We start from the raw sequence: 21,549 nt of genomic DNA on the forward strand, positions 1-21,549 counted from the left end.
AACACTTAAACCAATTATTATTTTAACTTGGGTCCTGCTGCCTGCCAGCTGTGGCCATGAGCTGCCTAACTGTGGCCATGGGATCCTTTCACTGGTAGGGGGTCCCGTCTCCTGGCCTGCCAGCACTCTGCGGCTCAGACTGTTCTGGCACAGCATGGCTGGCCACTCCCAGGGTTCACTGTCAATGGCTGCTTAACTACAAGCATGTTTATGGATTAACCCTTTAAAATCCTTAGTAACTGCAACAATAATTTAATTTTATTTGCTTTAAATAATATCAGTACATTGTTATGATGGCAGAGCAGATTACTGCTATTAAATATAGGAATTGAAAATGTATCTCATATAGTTGCTTACCCAAAGTGTTTACACTCTTTTAGAAAACCTGCAGACCTGCAGAATCTAGCCCCAGGAACAAACCCTCCTTTTATGACTTTTGATGGTGAAGTGAAAACTGATGTCAATAAGATTGAGGAGTTCTTAGAAGAAAAATTAGCACCACCAAGGTATTGTGCTTTTGAGTGTCATATTCTGCTTTTAGTCCTTCATGCTGCCTTCAGTGCACTTACTGACAAAATTTCCACTGATTTCGGTGGGAGCAGGAGCAGGTTTTTGGTTTCTTTCATGCCTTAAAATATGTGTGAAATATATTAGGGTATGATTCTGCTCTGATTGAACACAATGAGTGTTGCAGGTGATTCCAGTGGAAGCAGAAGTGAGACTTAGCATAATGATAATGTTTCTGTGAACTCACAAGTGTTAAGTGCAGATTTCTTGACTCCAGTGACTGAAGTAAATAGGAATTAACCATGCTCAGTACTTCACAAGTTTCGACACAATTACAGGTTGACCCTCTCTAGTCCGGCAATGTCCGTGGTCCTGCATGATTTTAGTTAGCCAGATGTCCACATCTCATGAGTGTGGCCTAGGGATGTAAGTGACTACTTGAGTAGTTGACTTCCCAATAAGCCTAGGCTTATTGGGTAGTCGAGTCACTACTCGATTACTTGCTCCCCCCACCCTGCTGCCTCTGTATTAAGGATGTTAAGGACTAGTTGACTTGTTGATTATCCGATAAGCAAATGCTGATCGGATAGTCAGTCGACTAGTCGATTTCCCCCCCCACCCTTGCTGCCTGTATCAGATAGAGGCAGCAAAGCGGGGGTGGGGAGAGAGAAGGGGTACTTCAAAGTGGCAGTGCCACACAGCTGAGCCGGGTATCATCTGTGTGAGGCTGCTGTTTTGAAACCCCAAGGTGGCATTTCAAAGGGGCAGCCGCTGCACAGCTGATTCCTAGCTCAGGTGCATGGCGGCTGCCCCTTTTAAACGCTGCCTGGGAGTTTCAAAGGGGCAGTGCCATGAAGCCTGGGGTCAGCTGGGGCTTCCCCAACTGATCCTGGGCTCTGTGCAGCATTTCCATGGAACCCAGGATCAGCTGGGGAGTCCCCTGCTGAGCCCAGGCTCCACAAGGGTGCTGTGAAATGCACAAGAGCCCCCACTGGGGACTCTTGTATATTTCAAAGGAGGAATGTGGAAGTGCTATCGACTAGTTGAGTAGTTGATGGAAATTCCATTGACTACTCAACTAGTCCTTTAACTGCAATTTAACATCCTTACTCTGTATCAGAGGAAGCAAGGAGGGGAGAAGCAGGAGCTGGTGCTGGGAGGAGTTGGCTTAAAATCTGGTTCCCCCCAGCACTGTCACCACGATGCGTAGGGGGTAGGAGAGGCAGATCCACAGTAGTTCTGACACAAGCTGGGACTGCTCAGTCCCGGCTCGTGCCAGCTCCAGCCACCCATGCTACAGTTCCGCATTTTAAATGTAGGATAAGCCACCGGACTCTTTCTACATTTAAAATGCAGAGCCGCTGTGGTCCCAGGGCTAGCGCGAGCCAGGACTGCTCAGTCCCGGCTTGCACTGGCTCCAAGAGCTACCCCTACTACAGCTCTGCAGAGTGTCTCCCCTTATCGACTAGTTGTGTAGTCGATACAGATTGTATCAACTACATGATTAGCCAAATACCCACTCCTTAACATCCTTAAAGTGCCCAAGTTTTCCGCAGACTCTTCAAGTTTGTTTAAAGCCACCAGCTCTGGCTCTGTGCTGTTATTTAGCTCTAATTTACTACTCAATGTCTTTTAAGAGCCCCGTAAGCAGTGGAAGTGTTGGTAATACTGCTAGACAATATTGATCTCCTGTGGTCCAACAAATTCTTTAGTTTGGCATCAGTCAGGTACCAAGGGTGCTGGACTCGAGCGGTTCAACCAGTATTGTAAATTAAATAAATGCTTTCAGTATTGAAAGTCTGTATTTAAATCTGCTCTTCTAGCATAAGTTATGCTAGGCCAGATCTTCAGCTGGTGTCAGTTAGCACAGGTGCATTATGTGCTCTCTGTATGTGCTCTTAGTTAAGGTCAGTCATCAGAAATTATTAGGCTTTACAATCCAAACAATGGAGATTAACTACTAATTTGCATTGTCTAACGCACAGTAACTGTCTGCAATTTCAGGTATGAAAATGTTCTTTTCAAAGAGTTGGCAAAAATAGCACCATCCTAGAGAGAGTAAAGGGCCTGAGCCAACATTTGTTGACATCAATTAAAAGACTCCTGTGCTGATTTCAGTCAATAGGAGCTGGCTTATATGGCATTACTCAACTGATGATAACCTGCAGGTTTGTTATGATGCAGACATGCCAACTTATAGTGAGAGACACCATTTCTAAGCAGTATTAACTCTGGCTCTTGATCTCTTGATAGAACCCTGGCATTTGGGAGCTTGATCCCCAGATCATGAGTCAGGGTTAATTTTGCTTAGAAATTGCTGTAGTGGCTGGGACTCCAGCTGCCAGCCTGGGAAGTGGCAGAGGGACTCCTCTGCAGCCCCCCTATGCCTTGGAAGGAGAAGAACCCTAAGAGACTGTGAGGGCTGAAATATGGCCTGGAAGCTGCAGAGAGGGCTCACGTGAGGGGTGTGTGTATGTGTTTGATTGGATGGAGGGGTATATTGGTGATGGGTCCTAAGTAGATGGGGTGAACGCTGGGAAATTGAACTGAGGACAGTGGAGGTCAGTGGGATAGGGGGACGGACTGAGGGGCTGATGATGAGGCTAAAGAAATGAACTGAGGGGGGCTGAACTGAGGGGGATCGGGTGGTCACAGAACAGATGGGAGACAGGATAAGTTGCTGGGAGAAGATGGGCAGATGTGGAGGTGAGAGCTTCTGCAACAGGGGCCAAAATCACTGTCCCCAGTGCTTATGGGAGAGTGTGCAACATTAATTGTTGCATGCCACACCCTAGCAATGGACAAAGGGAGTTCAAAAATCAAGAGACTAACCTAAAAACATACAATATCATCCTTTTTAAAAAAATGATTTTTGAAGGTCAAACTCACGATTTTTGATCTCTTGAAGATGGCAATACTGCTGACATTGTTACAATTATTCTCAAAGCAGGGGTGGAAAGTAACACTGCGACAGTTTGCCAGGGTTAGCCCCTGGCAGGCTGCTGCCACTATATTTACCTGCATAGCTGCAGGTACCAGTGATTGTGACTTCCGTTGGCTGTGGATTGCCGTGCCCAGCCAATAGGAGCAGCAGGATGGACTAGGTCACCACTTCCCCTCAGCTTCATTTGGCCACGAACAACGATCCACAGCTAGGGATGTGAAAGTGTAACTGTGTACACAGTTAACGTTCACAGTTACATGCAGGCTCCCGGTAGACGCTGGGAGTCAGCTTAAAAGCTTGATCCCCATTAGCACTGGCTCCCAGGGAACCAACTGCCGCCCACATGTAACCGTGTAATCATTGAAATTTTCAGTGGTTATGTGATTACTTAGTTGAATGCAATTTAACATTCTTACCATGCCCAATGGAAGCTGCGATCGCCGGTACCTGAGGCCGTGCAGGTAAATATAGTGGCGGGGGCCAGCCAGGAGCTAATTTGGCGGACCAGATCCCACCCTGTCTCAGAGTGAAATTTGCACTATTGCAGAGGGCTCAAACAATACAAGGGCAGCCACACCATTATAATAACCTAGTATTTTTCTATATTTGTGCTTTGAGATTTCTCTCATTTTCTTCAAATTATAAAATCATGAAAATTGATCAGTAGTTATGGCAAGAAGTAGAGAATTTAACTTCTGAATACTAGGAGTAATGAAAAATATTTGACATGGTGTTTATTTTGTATGTTCTGTTTCCTTTTTAGGAATGTTGCCTACGAAAAATATATAGCCACACTTTGTTTGCAATGCCTTGGAGTAAAGTGCTATTCATACTAGGGATGTAAATGACTAGTCGAGTTGACCACTTGACTACTCACTTCCCTCTCTTGCTGCCTCTGATACCTACACTTGCTGCAGCACTGCAGTATAAACGTAGCGAGAGCCAGGTGGCTCTTACTACATTTAAAATGCAGAGGCACAGCGGTCCCAATCCCAGCTTGCGCTGGGTCCATAACCTACCCCTGCTGCAGCTCTGCAGTTTAAATGTGTTAGGAGCTGGGCTGCCTGCACTTCTAGGTCCTACTACCTTTAAACTGCAGAGCTGCAGCCAGGGTAGCTCTTCGATGTGGCTGAGCTGGGACAGAACACCTCCCCTTATTGACTAATTGTGTAGTCGACACAAATTATATCGACTACACGATTAGCTAATTACCTGCTTCTTAACATCTTTACTACATACAATTCAGAAGCAGCTGAATGACATAAAAGAAGCTACTAGTTGAATGACATCTTTGTATTTTTAATTCCTCAGGTACCCCAAACTTGGGCCAAAGCACCCTGAATCTAATTCTGCAGGAAATGATGTGTTTGCAAGATTCTCTGCTTTCATAAAGAACACAAGAAAAGATGCTAATGAAAGTAACTACCTGTAATGTCTGCATCATTACTGCTGATAACTGGAATGAGTTGGAGTTACATAATTACAGGATAAAGCTTTGTGTTTTTCACTAATGTTCAATCTAGAGTAATAAAATCTGTTTGTATTTGCACTAAAGACTCATTCTAAGCAAAAGCTATCTATGGCTTTCCAGAATATGGAAGCTCTGGAAGGCTGCTGATTCTAGAGGATGGTAAACTGTTCAAGAGAGAGGCCCACACATATGCACTGTGATGAAAGGAAGAGTTAGTAATTTGTTGTTTAGTCAACAAAATGCCCCGTATCACAGTAGCTTGACTGAACAATATTGAAGGTGCTGAGCCTGCAAATGCTTATCTTGTTGAGGATGAGTAGTTTCATCGACTTCAATAAAACTACTTATGTCCACAAGAATTTGCAGGATCATACCTACAAATAGAATACAAAAAAGCAAAATGCTTTTTTTCAATTTTAAAAGAAGTGTTATAAAGTTAATGAAATGAACATACTAAGTAATATAATTGTATAGTAGAGTCTAACAGTTTTTTTTTCCAGAGAGTGAAATTGAAATAGCTAAAAGAATTAATTTGGAATAGTACTACTTGTGCAGTGGCGGCCCGTCAATACAGGTGAACTAGGCACTTGCCTAGGGTGCCAAGATAAATGGCTGTTGAGGACTTTGGAGGCGGGGGCGCCGATAGCGCGTTTCGCCTAGGGCACCAGTTGCCGGCAGCTCATCTAGGGCCGCTCCTGTACTTGTGTAGTAATGACTTTTCTAGGATGTCTCTGAAGCAATTGGACTAGCTCCAAAATGTGGGAATTTTTATGCTAATGCAATTTTTTAAAATCAAATCATTAAAATGTATTCTAAGACTATGGAATTTTGATACATATTTCTCTGAATGGTTTCCCTATCTAGAGGTACATGAGACTTTGACAGAAATGCCTCAATCTCTGGACAAGCCATCTAAATTCACTGTGGGTAAAATCCCCTCCTCTTCCCTACCTCTTCACACAGTTGAAATAAGTAAGCTTTCATTAGGAACCAAGCAAGGATTGGGATTCACCTTTCTCAGCTTACCACCATGCCTAGGGGCTGCCATGCCACATCAGTAATGTGCGGAGCGCCCCTTATCCAGCCACTGAATCCATGTGAGCAAGTATTCAGTGGCTCAACCCTCCCTCAACACCACCCTCCTTATGCCATGTGGTAAAAAGCCCACCACCCATCCTTCAGGGCGCACACTATGAAGGTGTCCACTAGCATCTCTCTGTTGTTCTGAGCTGTTAGCCACTGTTCAGGGTCTTGCTGGATTGTTTCTGTTAGGAGGGAAAATGGGCGATAGGAACAAGGTATTTCTGGGTTCAATTCTGTTTATTTACAAAAAATGTACAGTTTCCCTAAATACAACAGACACAACCAACAACAGTGGACAGTTTTCTTGCTCAAAATTTACAAATCTCTCTGTAGTGAGTTCTGTGTCCCAAAGAGCTCTGTTTCTGTTTCATCCAGTGGGCTAGGCCAGGCTGATACCAGAAAGATATTTTTAGCTGGTATGATGTACTGGAAAGACTCCCTGCTGGCCAGCTGCGGCCCCTCCACTGGCTTTCGTGTACAGGGCAGGACTGGAAGTGCTGCAACAACCGGAGAAGTTGCTAGCATTCTGCTCCTTTTCCCTCAGCCCATCTCTCCGGTGAAAAGAACAGAACTCCCAGCCCTGTACACAGACACAACAGGGATTTGAATTAGGATAAGGGGTGGATTTTTGAATATGACTGAGAGTTTTTCGTATGCATTGGAGCTGACATGGGAGAACCTCAGTGCGAGTGGGCTTAATGTTTGGAAATATTTGATCTTCTGGGTTTCTTCTGCTCTTAGAGTGAACTCAGTTTTCTCCAATTTCTATTTTTGTGAATCTAGATTTGGAAAAATCCTTGCTTAAGGCTCTAAGGCGGCTGGATAACTATTTAAATACCCCTTTGCCTGATGAAATTGATGCCTATAGCACTGAAGACGTCACTGTTTCCAGCAGGAAATTCATGGATGGAGATGAGCTCACCTTAGCAGATTGCAACCTGTTACCAAAGCTCCACATCATTAAGGTTTGGATTTGCTCTTCTATCATGTGCAAATATTGGCCACAGTGGTGCACAAATGCATTTAAAACGAACCCCCCCACAAACAAACCAAAACCCGAAACAAAAAACCACACCTCTTTACTGAAATAGACACACACGTACTTTCTCAACCCCAGGGTAAATAAATCCTGAGAGGTGTAATCTGTAACCTTTTAACCCTACTGAGGAGGCCTCAAATTAAAGACTTGGTGGATAGTGTATATAGGCCATGTCTACACTACAAAATTATGTCAATCCAACTTAAATCCAGCCACCACATTTATTAAATTGCTTGTAAGTGCACGTGCACTCTTGGCTCCCTGTGTCGACAGTGAGCAGCCTCACCAGGAGCACTAATATTGATTGTACTGTCAGAGAGGGGCATTGTGGAATGTCTGCTGAAAGCTAATGACAGTTGACAAAAGCAATGCAATGTCTACACTGAAACTGTGGTATCCTAATTTACATCAACCATGACTTTGTCATTCAGCAAGGTAGTGTTATTAAAATGCCAGGTCATTATATTGACCAACCATGTTCTGTAGTCCGGACCCTTAGTTACTTGTATGGCCATCACCTTAGTCTCTGTGCACTTCATAAACATTAATGAATGAGTGTATTTTCACGACTCCCCCATGAAGTGGGGAAAGATTAGTATTTCCATTTCACAAGTGGGAAACTGAGGCAACAGCAAAATTTAGACCTGGTGTACACTGGGAACCTACATCGGTATAGCTATGTTGCTCATGGATGAGAGAGACATTCCTATGACGACTGACAGTGCTATGTCAGTGGAAGAATTCTTCCTTCAATATAGCTGCTGCCTTTTGGGAGGTGGATTAACTACAGTGATGAAAGAACCCTACTCATTGGTGAAGGTGGTGTCTATACTAGTTTTTCTTAAACTTTTTAAGACCGAGGAACACCAAACAATATTTTTTTTATGAGGAACACCAAGGATTTTTTATTGAGCAAAACAAACAAAATAAAGGTCAAGGGAGGAAAGTTATTGAGCAAAAAAAAAAAAAACCCCTTTAAGTCTGGCCATTTTGAATTCTGTTGTTCTCCGCAGCACACCTCTGACTGCTTCGTGGCACACCGGTGTGCTGCAGAACACAGTTTAAGAAACACTGGTCTATACTGAGGCACTACAGCAGCATGATTTCAATGCTGCCACTGCACCGCTGTAGTAGTTTAAATGTGGCCATTGCTAAGTGCCTTACCCAAGGCAAAGCAGGAAGTCAGCACAGCTGGAAAGGGAACCCAGGTCTTCTAATAGCCTATTGTGTGCCTCAGTGGGACTGGGTTGCAGCAGTCAGTGACAAACCTGATCTGATACAGTGGAAACTGCTGAGAGTCAGATGAGTTGGGAGGATGTTGGAGGGCAAATGTCAAGATATTCTCTACGAGAGTGCTTTAGCTACGGAACCAGAGTGGATTTTCTTAGCCAATTTCAGATGCCTGGAAATGAATATTTTGAATGGTTAATTAATTTTTTTCTGTTTCACCAATAACTTCTGAGATTGTTTTTAGTTTTTATCATTAGCGTGTGGGTTTTCACTGCGTGCTGTGCTGGCTCTGGCCAGGGAGCCTGTATGATAAACCTCAATGAAGCTGCCTTAAATAACAAGAGAAAGAGAGAGAGTGGGGGGGGGGGGGGGGGGGAGGGAGGTCTCATTCTCACTCACTCCAAGACACATTTGGGCAAGAGAGTGGAAGCATGAGTGACTCCGTAGCCTGATGAGTAGCACACTTATTGAGGATGTGGGAGACTTAGGATTTGGCCCTCCTGCTCCAATGAATCTTTCAATATTTGTTCACATGTAACAGCTTCAGTAGGCAAGATTAAGGATTCCCGTTCAGAATATGTCATAGCCTGATGGTTAGAGCACTCTCCTGAGCGGTTCAAATCTCTTTTCTCCCTGAGATGAAGCAGGGGTTTCCCTCATCCCAAGTGAGTACTGTCACCTTTGGGCTAAAAGTTATGAGAGCAGTCCTCCTCCGCCCCCCACCTCTTGCTGATGCCTTGTGTGCACTACAGCTCAAGCTGCTTTATTGGACTCCACTGCTAGATCCCAACTGCTTCCCAGACTACTGGGTTGGAGCAGCATCCACCTCTCTGACACACTCCTAGGGTACAGACTGTGTGTCTAATACCTCTTCTTGGGCTATGCCAACACTGAGGCCCGGTGGCCCTAGGCCCAGGACCAGTGCTGATCCCCCAAGTTTCCTCATTAGCTTACACATATCTTCATAAAACAAAATGAAATCCATAACACAACAGATTAGTCTTACACACAAAATGCCATTTTGGTTTTACATGCCTTCCTAAGTCAGCCCGCTTCTCTGAGATGGAAACTGCATCCCACCCAGTGGCAAGATATGGACTGATTCTAAACATTTTTCACTCCTTCCTAAATTTGGAGCCAAATGTGAGCTCTTCAGTACTTTTCATAGGCAATGGACTTTCTTCATAGGGTCCTCTCCTCTCGATGTTTACGCCCATGCAGACTGAGTCAGTCAGCAGCATCCAGAGGTATAGGCATTGCACTTTTACCAGACCAGGGAAAGTCTTTTAGTGAGGAGGAAAAGTAGAGCAAATTCATCTATGGAGTTTGGGTATCCAGGTAGAAATAAATGGGAATTGGGCTATCACACTCCTTAAGCTGCTTTAAAAATCTTCTATTTGTTTTTGTAAAATATTTTCACCCCAAAACCTACATTTTGAGCTTAAACTGTTTAAAAGTGACATTCCCACTCTAACACACTCCCTGTATGTCTATTATTTTTCTCCTCTTTTTTTCAAAATTAAAGACATCAAAATGGATTACTAAAACAGAAGAATGGAAGAAACCTATGGATTTAGAAGCATTATGTACACTTTGATTACACAGCTCATGCCTCTAGCAATCTCTTTTTCCCTTTTTTTCCCTTAAGGTTGTGGCAAAAAAATATAGGAATTTTGAGTTTCCACCTGAAATGACTGGGATCTGGAGATATTTGAACAATGCTTATGCTAGAGATGAATTCACAAATACTTGTCCTGTCGATCGAGAAATTGAGTTTGCATATCTGGATGTTGCAAAGAGAATGAAGTGATGAATTAAAAGATGTTTCTAGTCTACATTTCTTCAAAGAGTTGGATGAGAACAAACCAAGATAAAAACAGAGTACATTATGCAGCATAATTTTAAGTACTATGACTGGCCAATCCTTTTTTCTTTTCTTGCATTGTATTAAGCTCACTAAATAATATGTATGTCTGCTTGTGTATATGTATTACACAGTCTGTGTTAAAGGTATCAGATCAAAATTCAAACATCTGTAAAAATTACAATAAGGGGCTAGGGCACGCAATTATTACAATTCGGCTTTTTACTCTTGGTAAAAATATTGCATTTTGAGACTAAAATTTCCTGCTTATGCATTTAGCATCATTATTGCTGCCTTTAATTTCTCGGTTTATTTCACTGTTATTGTCAAAACTGACGTTTGATTTAGAGGACTAAGAGCCAGAGCAACATTTTTTTCTCAAGATGTACCTAAAAAAATATCTGTGACCTTCCAGGTTGCATAAATGTTGGAAGACTGCAGGATGGCTGTTGCCTGCACAGCAGGCTGTTTATCCAGAAGAAAGGTCTGCTTTGATGTGGAACCAACTTTCTATATCAAGGAGCTGTGGATCAGCTCAACCAAAGCCCTATTTCATACCCTGCACAAGTCCCTATCCTGTGTATGTCTAGCCCTCTTCTCTCTAAGAGCTGCACAACCCATGGGACTTCCTCCGGTCCTAGAAATGGATAGAAACATATATTGCCGCTAACCTGTGGACTATGCAATAAAATTACTTGATGTACTGGGAGAAGAACTGGAGAATCTTTCTCCCTTAGTATTGAGCTGAGGCCGCCTTCTCAGCTCCTATTTGGTATCTGAAAGCAATGAATATGTGGGAAGGAGGGCTAGTTACCCTTTCTTCTTGACAAAACTTCGGAATGTGCTCTACAATCAGTACCAGTGAGAATACCCAGTTCCCCTGGAAGAGAGAACATACCATCAGCAGTCCATGGATTAATAATGGGCTCTAGCCACAGAGGCTGCTTTCTGCTCGCACAGCCCTCAGGCATAACCTATGCAAATCACAGCCTCTTCACTTGCCTGGGAGCAAGAGCTCTGGCCCAGCTACTATAGCTGTGTTATTGTTGTGGTCACCAGGAAGTCTGTCTCTGAGGGTTTCCCACAATATATTTTTGATAGGGTTATGTGTGTCTAAAGATGCAGTAGATTTTGTATACTGGAGAAATATGAAATACATTAACCTTGTAAAAAACCTCTACATTTTAAAATAGAAAACCTATCCCATATCAAGAAGACATCTACTTTTTTTACATGTTTTACTTGATTTTCAGTTTTCAGGTGTACTCTGCACTGTTTAATTATAAAAAAATACTCGGTTCTGATGCATATCTTGTATCATAGTTATTTTTAAACAGTGTTAAATGTGAATTGTTATTTTTTTGTCTTTAGAGAAAATGGACACTTACCCTGTTTTACAGTACAAAGCTCAAATATTGGGGTTGATAGCTGAGCAATCACTCACCGAATGTTACTAACGGCTGCTTTGTATTTTCCAACACATATAGATTCTATATAATCTTCTCATATGCCTTACAAATTTGAGCAGAAAATACACAAATTAATAAGTACATTGAATGCTATCCTGTGTTTATTTCAGTTCCAGTTCCCTGACTATTTGCAGTCTATCACTAGCGTGCATTTTGAGAGAGAAAGTCAAAAATAACTAAACCTGGATTTGTCTTTAAGAACTAGAAGAACATTTTAGGCCCTGTCCTGCAACCAGACCCTAACAGCTGCCAGAAGCTGCATACACAGACCCAATTTCAAGACTCAAGGCTTTACTGTTGACCAGGCTTAATTCAACTGTTTTGGACTCATGCTATGGCCTGAAAGTAGCAGTGTAGACATTGAGGTCTGGCTGGATCTTGGGCTCTCAAACCTGATGATGTGGGAAGGTCTGAGCCCCAGTTGCAGCTAGAGTGGGCACAGCTACTTTGCTATTTTTAGCTCCATAGCGGATGAGCCTTCCAAACGTGAGGCAATTGGCGAGGCCTTTGAGACTCACTGCCATAAGGGTGTTTTTGCAGTGTCGCTGTATAGTAGCGGGTTTTGCTTCTTAAATAAAAAGCTGTGCTAATGTCACTTGCTAGAAGACTGATGGAAAAAGGAAACACTCATCTAAAACAAAATTTCATACAGCTTAAGAACATAAGAATGGCCATACTGGGTCAGACCAAAGGTCCCTCTAGCCCAGTGTCCTGTCTGCCGACAGGGGCCAATGCCAGACCCCCAGAGGGAGTGAACAGAATAGGTAATCATCAAGTGATCCATCCTCTGTTGCCCATTCCCAGCTTTTGACAGAGAAACTATCCCTGCCCATCCTGGCTAATAGCTATTGAAAGACCTATCCTCCATGAACTTATCTGGTTCTTTTTGAACCCTGTTAAAGTCTTGGACGTCTTGATTTTCAGAGGTGTTGAGCACCTACAATTCCCCTTGACTGCAAACAGAATTGTGGATACTCAACATATTTGAAAATCAGGCTCATGGTGCCTGACTTACAACATTTAGTCACACACAAAGTCCTATTGGATCACTTCCTAGATCTAGAAGCCCAGATCAATCTCTTCTTTGCCACATTTCTCCATCTCCAGACCTCATGGAGCATCTGTGTGGGGCTCCCACGCAGGGGGAAAAAAACAATATTACAGCCCTGAGCAGTTCGGAGAACAATGCAGATGGTGGGAGTCCCTGGAAGCACAGAAAGTCTGCCAGAGCCAATGTGCAGGCACAGGGTTTCCATGGGGATGGTCTTGTCTAGTCTCCCATACATTCTCTCACCAGGATCTGCCTGATTTGGGAACAAGGTAGCCCTGCAGTGCTTTTCACAAAGGAAGCCCCACACACTACTCTGAAGGGACTGCGTTGGGGGGGGGGTTCTTTGATACTCCAACTCCACGAGAGGATCCTCATTCATAGAGATCCCCTGAGCCACCTCCTGCTTGTATTAATAAAGGGAAATAATGTTCATCATTGATTTCAATCAGATTGATTGTATAACTCGGGCTGCAGATTTGGGGACATGCTTTAAGGAAGGATGTGAAACTTCAACTACCATAAGAGCAGAAATAAATTCTATCTTGCTATTTCTTTCAAAAAGCAGAGCAAAGGGTCTAGTATTTTCCCCCAAGATACCTACAGTGTTTGTTAAGGTAAGAAATCTTTTTCTACAATTTTGCTTATACAAAAATTATTTTATTATATTATTTTAAATACAAATATTTACATTGCTCCTTTAAATACATATTATACGCAAGGCAAATATGGTCCAATAGTTATTTTATTACTTGCTGTTTAATCGTTTGTGTTGAAAAGGCTTCAGATTTTGAAAATTTCTTTGTCAGAGTCAAATTCCTTAGTTACCAAAATGGTTCGTTGATTGAAAGGCTAAAAACTACTTGCTCTGAACACAGTATTTCCAAAAGCAGGCTGAAATTGAACAAAATACATAATTAAAGTACATTGCAACATATTTTACCGTGTGCATTCTCCTTTGAAATAACTTTAAAGCAACAAAAAAACCACCAAACCCTACATAATTGCATGTTATCTAATTGCACTCCTTACTCCATGTTACTTGAATAAATATACTGAATTTTTAAAACTCATCAACCCTTTGCAACTCGATAGAATTTATTAGAGAGACTTAACATAACTCTAAGTTCTCATGGACAAAAGGACCACTAATAATTTCCAAGATGAGGCCAGACTTTTAAGGTTTAAACCATCAGAAAATATCCAAAGCCTTCCAGAGCATCTAATTCTTGGAAGGGTACGTAAAACAACCTTTACTTAATAAGATTCGTGGCACTTGAGAGTCCTGCATTTTAGATGGAAGAATTCCAAGCACTGCTGCAGGCTGGGGACCAATTGGCTAAGCAGCAGTTCTGCAGTAAAGGCCCTGGGGATTACAGTGGATGAGAAGCTGGATAGGAATCAACAGAGTGCCTTTGTAACCAAGAAGGCCAACAGCATATTGGGGTGTATATTATTAGGAACATTGCCAGCAGATCTAGGAAAGCGATTGTTTCCCTTTATTCAGCATGGGGGAAGCCACATCTGGAGAACTGTTCTAATTCTGGGCTTCCCATTACACAAAGGAAGTGGACTCATTGGAGAAAGTTCAGTGGCAGGCAATAAAGATGATTAGGGGGCTGGAGCACGTGACTTACGAGGAGAGGCCGAGGGAGTTGGGGTTATTTAGTTTACAGAAAAGAAGAATGATGAGAGATTTGATAGGAACCTTTAACTACCTGAAGAGAGGTTCCAAAAAGGATAGAGAGAGCCTGTTCTCAGTAGTGACAGATGAGACAGAATGAGGAGCAATGGTCTTAAATTTCAGTGGGAGAAGTCTAGGTTAGCTATTAGGAAAAACTATTTCACTAGGAGGGTGGTGAAGCACTAAAATGGGTTATCTAGGGAGGCGATAGAATCTCCATCCCTAGAGGTTTTTAGGTCCTGGCTTGACAAAGCCCTGGCTGGGAAGATTAAGTTGGGAGTGGTCCAGCTTTCAGCAGGGGTTGGACTCAATGACCTTGTGAGGTCTCTTCCAACCCTATGATTGTATGGCAGGGAGTGCAAATCACCGTGCATCTGTCAGCATCACAGAACCTGTTTTTAGGGCAATCTGGTTGGTTCCTTACCCAATTCTACAGTGTCTGCAACTTTAGCTGGAATAACTTCTCTAGGTGACCTTTAGTTTGGGCGTGGGCCAGTTCCAGGCCCAGCCTATGAGTAACAGAGATGAAACAGACTAGTGAAATTACCCACATGCAGGTATGAAGTCATTCAGTTTGCCCCTAATTAGCAGCATGCTTTGTAGGAAACAGGCATGATTATTTTTTCAAGCACTCAAGCTCTGGCCTGACTCTACTGCTGTTGAGTTCATTAATGGAGCCCATTGAGGTCAGCATCGCAGGGAGGGGCAGGTGGCTCCGTGGAGCTGGCACATGAGGAGAGCCAATGGGGAGTGAGACAAGTGGCTTACGTGAGCCAATATGTGCAGGGAGCTGGCCTGAAAGCCCCTGTGTACTGGCTCCTCCCTGCTCCCCTCACTCTCCGCACTGCTGCCTCTCTATCAGAGGCAGCAGCATTGGTGGGAGGGGTCAGGCAGTTACACGGCACTGGCTCCCATTCCCACCCCCCCATCTTTGCTGCCTCTGATTCAGAGTAGGCTTACTGGTTAATTAGGTACTCGACTACATGTTGACATCCTTAGTCCCTTCTGGCCTTAAAGTCTAGGGCTGTGTCTACACTGGGCCACTTTTTCTGGAAAATCAGTTGATTTTCCGGAATAAGCTGCGAGCTGTCTACACTGGCCCTTGAATTTCCAGAAAAGCAACGATGCTCTACTGTAGAAAATCTGCCACTATTCCGGAAAAATTATTCTGCTCTCGCTCGGGCATAAGTCCTTATTCTGGAACACTGTTCCAGAAAAGGGCCAGTGTAGACAGCCTAGTGGTCTTTTCTGGAAAAAAGCCTGGATTGCGAAAATGACGATCGGGGCTCTTTTCCGGAAAAGTGCGTCTACATTGGCCACAGATGCTTTTCCAGAAAAAGGGCTTTTCCGGAAAAGCAGCCTGCCAATGTAGACGCTCTTTTTCCAGAAATACTTATAACGAAAACTGTTCCGTTTTAAGCATTTCCGGAAATTCATGCCAGTGTAGACGTAGTCTCTGAGTGCCAAGCTAATGCCTTATCCACTGGAACCTAACCATCTTAATATAAAATGGATGGATCAGGGGACGGTACAAATCCTTTCACCTCTGGGACACAAGTTCAAATATGACCCAGGAAACCGAAGTCCACTATCTGCTGACTGTTCAGTGACTTCAATGTTAAATAGATGTGGTGGTTTCTGTTCAATTTCTAGGTGACAGATATCCACATCACAGAAGAGGTCACTAAATTTTGGCAGTTTCTGCAGTGAGTCCAAAAAAGGGATGGCCACAGAGAGGGAACTATCTATTCACTTACTGAAGCCAGGTTGGAAGTCCATTAATGAGAATGCATGGGGGGATGCTTCTGCCTATGTTCTACTGTTCTGTGGCAAAGTGTCCAGTCTCTAGTGTGGTTAATTTAGCACTTTCCACAAGCACCGAGTTACAATAAACTTGCAATGTCTCAGAGATGAAGGTGACCCAGCACCAAGGCAAGCAGCATACTGTTGGAAATCCTACCTCTCTTCTTGGATTTCTTAGGAAATTGTGGTGCTGACTTCCTGAAGTTCTTCCCATTCAGAAGTTTTATTTCCAGGAGATCCTTCGTCAACTTAGCAGCACCTTCTTGATGAGTGAGGGGATTGGACTGACCTTTATTTAAACCTTCCTGTCCCAAATGAAACACAAGAAGTACAATTAGAATAATACAGTTTTCTAAAAGCTAGGAACACAAGCAAGCCAGAGAAGCACCGAAATAAGTATCTAACAATGAGTTAACCAGCTGTGTGATGAGGAGGTGAATTTTACAATTTATTAGATGACAACTAGAGCGGGAAAGCAAGAAAATATAGAATTGTTCTTACCATTTTGACTTTCTTCCCAAACCTCCTGGCATAAGCTGAAATACAAAAGGGGAGGGGGGAATTTAGCCACATTTCTTTTGCAAGATGGTATCTGCTTCCTTACAAACTTAATTGTGACTCACCATTTGACAAACCTGCTGGAAGAATCCTGTTTTGGTGGAGGACAGTAAGGAGCATTTATACATGGAAGGGGCATACCATGAAGGACACCAAGAACTCAATTCTGCAAGCTCCTGCAGATGGGAATTGTCCATATTCACCCACTGAAATCAATGGGCCCTCTTGCAAGAGTAAAGATCTGAAAAACAGGGCTCCCCAACACAGCAGAGGCCTTCCATCAAGACAGCGTGTCCACTTCCCACACTGCTTTTTCTATTTTGATTTGAGGTGTATGTTACTGCCCACCCTTAATAAGTATCATTCGTTGAGTTGTTGGGTCACCCTTTTACAGATGTGGAAAATGATGGAGAGCAGGTAAGTGTCTTGCCTGACATGACAAAAGGGCATTATGTCAAAGCTGAGAAGACAGGAGTGCTTAGCTCCCACACTTGTGTTCAGACCATTAGCTCATACTTTCATACATTGTGTAAATAGAGTTCCTGGATGTAAATCTCAGCCCAGAAGTCCCAGAGTTGCATGAGGCTCCTTGGGGTGAAGGGCCTCTCAATGTGAGGAGAAGGGCAGAGGCACCGGAAATCAGGGTGAGGAATAAGGACAGCATGCTGTCATGGGAAGGGACTTGCTGAATGTGTGACAGAAGGAACGGGGCTGAAGGGGGTTGATTCAAAGTATGCAGCTACACTGCCCTAGGAGAGCACTACAAGAACTGAGCCTCAGACACATGCTGTTATGGGGACAGAACAATTTGCAACACCCTTTTATGAGGGACAGCTCTCTCTCCATCCTCCCCCCCTTCCACATTGCTGGCTAACATGTAGGGAGTAGACTCACGGCTCCACTCATGCCCTGCCACTCTCTGCTCAATTGCACCCAGGGGATGCATCTGGGGAAGTCTCTGTGCTTGAACCGTGAATATGGGGCACCCCTTATGTGCATGAGATAGGGAGTCCACATGTATAAAAGAAAGAAAACAAGTATAAAGAAAAATGAAACAGCTTTCCATGGTTTCATGAATCAAGCCCTCTAAAACAAATAAATACTTTGCTACTTCACTAACAGTTCTCAGCAGCAAGGAAGTAAGAAACAGTCAAACACCAAGAATGAAAGAGAACTGCCAAATCTGAAAGCCTCAAAAAAAGAAGCAAAGCTCGTAGGCATTTTTTTTTTAAACCTGGAGACAATCTATGTTTAGCCACACTAAACCTCTATTTAAGAGCACCACAATTGAAGGGCCTCATCATCATCTCAGAACACTCTTCTTACATATAATAGGCAAAGTCACAAAATGACATCACCAGTATAGAAGTACCTTAGCTTGAATAAACAGCTAACACAAGAAATCACAAGCAGTCCCAGATCAGAGTGTCATGTCCAGCTGGTGAAAGGATAAAGAGGTTCTGTGTTTTAAAACACTTTTTGAAATCCTTGAAGTCTCAAATTGTAATGACAGGGCTATGTACAAATGTATGACAGCTGCTTTAAAGCACTCACTACAGATACATTTGCAAAGCAGTTTTCAGTTGTAATCCCTGTTTTCACATACTTGTAATTTTCCAATAAAGAAATAAATAAAATGGCCCTTTTGAGATCTTCCATGCTCGGTGTCCGCTCCAAAGAAAATATTATTGGAAAATTTCAGCACAATCTCTCCAGCTTTTTCTGAGTTTTGAAATGATTAAATAAATATAGTTTTCCTAGTTAAAAAATGGTTACATCTTTTTTCTCTCCCCCCTCCCCGATCTCCTCCAGTGCAGATAGCTCAATGAGGACAGTCATAATTGGAAACCTGAAACACAACACGGTTGATAAGACGGTGAGAAAACATGCACTATGAGGAAAGGTTGAAAGGTCTGGGCATGTTTAATCTAGAGAAGAGAAGGCAGCAGGGGCATATTACAACAGTCTTCAGCTCTGTAAAAGGTTGTTCTAAAGAGGATGGGATCAATTGTTTTCCATGTGCAATGAGGTTAGGACAAGAAGGAATCAATGTAGCTTTCAGCAAAGGAGATTATAGCTGGTCTAACCATGCCGGAGTGTTTGGCTGGGCAGCCCCACCCTGAGAATTAGGGATCTATAACTGACTCCCTGCAGGTAGCTCCCCAACCTCTGCTTCACTGAGAATCTAGGACAATAAATACACAACATGACACATATTAATAGTATTGTCATAGAGAAATAGGTTCTCACCATAAATTCCCATGACCATATATCATTGATTCATAGTAAAACTTCTGTTCCTAATAAATACATCAAGCAATAAATCCTGCTGCTGATGACAGCTATGAAAATATCATGTACATATAATCATCATTGTACATACAATTTATTACACTGCAGTTGAATATAATGTATATAGTCCTAAATATCTGAATATATATTTTAAAAATTCATATTTGGCTTCAACTCTAGACTAATTACTCTCTGGTGTTCTGATGCCTTACCAGATTCAAACTAACACAACTGAAAATGTCTCTTTTATTTGGCATGGTGTTTAGCAGGATGGTTTGGTTGCCTTGACTTTATACCATTTATGGATAAGTAACGTTTAGTGCTGCTTCCCATGCCAGGCCCATCATGTAGTGATTTAGAAGAGTGTTCAGTGCATACAGGTTCACATTCTTCCTTTAAATGCATCCAGTATCTCAGCAATAGGGTTAACTTTGACCCCTGAGATAAATCCTGCTCTGAGGTTTCATTTGCACACTTTCAGTCCTTGATTAATTAAGTTAAAATGAGTCCCTGTTATTTTGTGTCTCGTGTTTCATGCAGAAGTTTTATAGCAGGTCCATGAACAAATATTTGGACCCAAGCCCTAGAGGTTTGTGATTTAAATGGCACTTTCCATGTTTCACTTTGGAATCCAACAGTTTGCTGTGTATGAAACATTAATGAATTTTTTAAATTTAAACCTGGCTTTAGAAAGGAAAATCCTCAGCTTCTCATTAACACTATAATAATTTTATAGGTCTCTGGGGATGGAAAGGGGCATTAAAGTGAGCATAAAGGCCATTTGCACCTTTTTGGTCCATTTACTTGGCCAAAGTAGTATAAAATGGACTGACTCAGTGTACATTTTTGAGCATTTCAAAGGTTTACCCTTTGAGATCTACTTTTTAAATTTAAGGCAGCATTTCAGACTTTTTTACCTAAGCGTTGTCTGTTTTTGATGCACATAGCAATCCTCCTGAGCAAAAAACAAGTGGCACCCTAATGAAGAGATGCTTTCTGAACGAACAGTTATTTTTGCAATTACCTTTTAGACCAGTTGTCTTGGGGTTTACTCTGGGGTTCGCACGGTTTTGTGCCTCGTCAATTGCAGATAAAATTTCCAAGATCTTCCCTTGTTGATTGGCTGTAGGGTTTTCCAAAGTTGTACGACTTTCATCTTGATTTAAAAAAAAAAGAATGTTATGACTTCTTTAAATTGACTCCAAAATATTTTTATGAATATATAAACACTGCCAAAATACAGATTTTCCTCAAGCTAAGACCTCAAATAGCAATGTCTCTGTGTACATAAGTTAGTATCGCCTTCTGTGCTTACACTTCTAACCCAAGGAAAGCATTGCATTTCTTAACAATACAATTCTCAAACAGAGTTTTAGAACAATTTACTAAATAGAATGACTGGATCTAAAAAGCTCACTCAAAATAAGCTCTCTGTCCATATTAGCCATGCATTAGAAGGGATACAATTTATTTGATGGGCCAGATCTTTAGCTTGTATAAATGGCATTGCTCAATTATCTTACTTGCATTAATGCACATAAATAGCATTGCCCCTGTTATAGTGAAACAAATGGTCCCATCATTGTTTCCATCACGTGAAATCTTATGAAATCTTCTTTCATTCAAATCCACTTCCTACCTAAAAGCTTCATAGAGTGCCAGGATTTCATCGGGACAACGTATTGCACTGTGCCCTGGTGTGAGATGGCACTGCAGCATTGCTTACCTTCTTGACGTGGCAGTTTTTCAGGCACCCCTGCAGAAGAAGATGCCTGAAGAGCTGTAGAAACAACGGCAGCTATAAGAATGCTAATTAACATGCTGGTTTCCATTGTCGGCAAATGGGATCTTTTGGGGGGAAAGGTCCCACGTCTATACTGTGAGCACCTTGCTGCAAAGCTTGTCAAGACTCCCTCATGCACATTCTCTGTTTGGCTGAACAAACCATCCCAGCTACCCACTTTTAAACCTCTGCTCCCCTCATTACTGAGAGAACAAATTCCCAATCAAAGTCCACTTCGCTAACCTGCATTTTGACATTTGGCGACACGTCTCTTTCTATTTTCAGTGCTTTGCTTTGTGCCATTCTGGTAATAGAGTGTCCAACGTCAGAGCTCTTTTCTCTTCTTAAGCAAACACATTAACTTTGTGTTATCGCTGCTTGAACAGGAGAATCTCCCAAACGCGTATGCAAACCTTGGACTGGAGGAAAGGGTCAACTATCGGCAGTGTAGGAACTGGCCTTATTGTCTTCTTTCTGCGTTTTAGCAAGGATGCCAATTAAACAGCAAAGCTTTCAAACGTCCCAGTGACGCCAGTGGTCAGCATAGCAAACATCCAAGAAACAGAATAAACAGCAAAGCCCCCAGAGTAAGCCAAATCACCAGGACTAAATAAAAGTATGAGGCAGATGCATGAGGCTGAAGACAGGCTTGAGAGATCTGCCAGAAGTGGGACCACGTCACTAAATATTTAGGGCATTAGTACCGACTCCACCTATCAACCTGAAAACTTTGTTCAGCTTGAGGCTTCCAATAGTGGAGTGCTTTCCATTGTT

The 21,549-nt window shown here is 42.6% G+C and overlaps 1 protein-coding gene and 1 long non-coding RNA gene across 2 annotated transcripts in view; one reads left to right on the forward strand and one right to left on the reverse strand.

Annotated features, from left to right (window-relative positions):
* Positions 1-11,690, forward strand: part of CLIC6 (CLIC family member 6) — a 51,468-nt gene extending 39,778 nt beyond the window's left edge. The window contains exons 3-6 of the mRNA XM_006126010.5: positions 381-506; positions 4,763-4,869; positions 6,789-6,970; positions 9,923-11,690. Coding sequence (XP_006126072.4) covers positions 381-506; positions 4,763-4,869; positions 6,789-6,970; positions 9,923-10,084 — 577 coding nt within the window. The 3' untranslated portion in view covers positions 10,085-11,690. The remainder of the gene's footprint in view (positions 1-380; positions 507-4,762; positions 4,870-6,788; positions 6,971-9,922) is intronic.
* A 1,385-nt stretch (positions 11,691-13,075) lies between these two features.
* On the reverse strand, positions 13,076-21,501 carry LOC149525681 (uncharacterized). Its single transcript, XR_016348020.1, has 5 exons — positions 21,019-21,501; positions 20,017-20,148; positions 16,644-16,678; positions 16,300-16,447; positions 13,076-13,549 (listed from the first exon to the last, which is right to left on the reverse strand). It is a non-coding gene; the product is annotated as an uncharacterized LOC149525681 (long non-coding RNA).
* Positions 21,502-21,549: the final 48 nt, after the last annotated feature.

Source organism: Pelodiscus sinensis, chromosome 1 (genome assembly GCF_052426305.1).
Source record: "Pelodiscus sinensis isolate ZL-2025 chromosome 1, ASM5242630v1, whole genome shotgun sequence".
Taxonomy (NCBI): Eukaryota; Metazoa; Chordata; order Testudines; family Trionychidae; genus Pelodiscus; species Pelodiscus sinensis.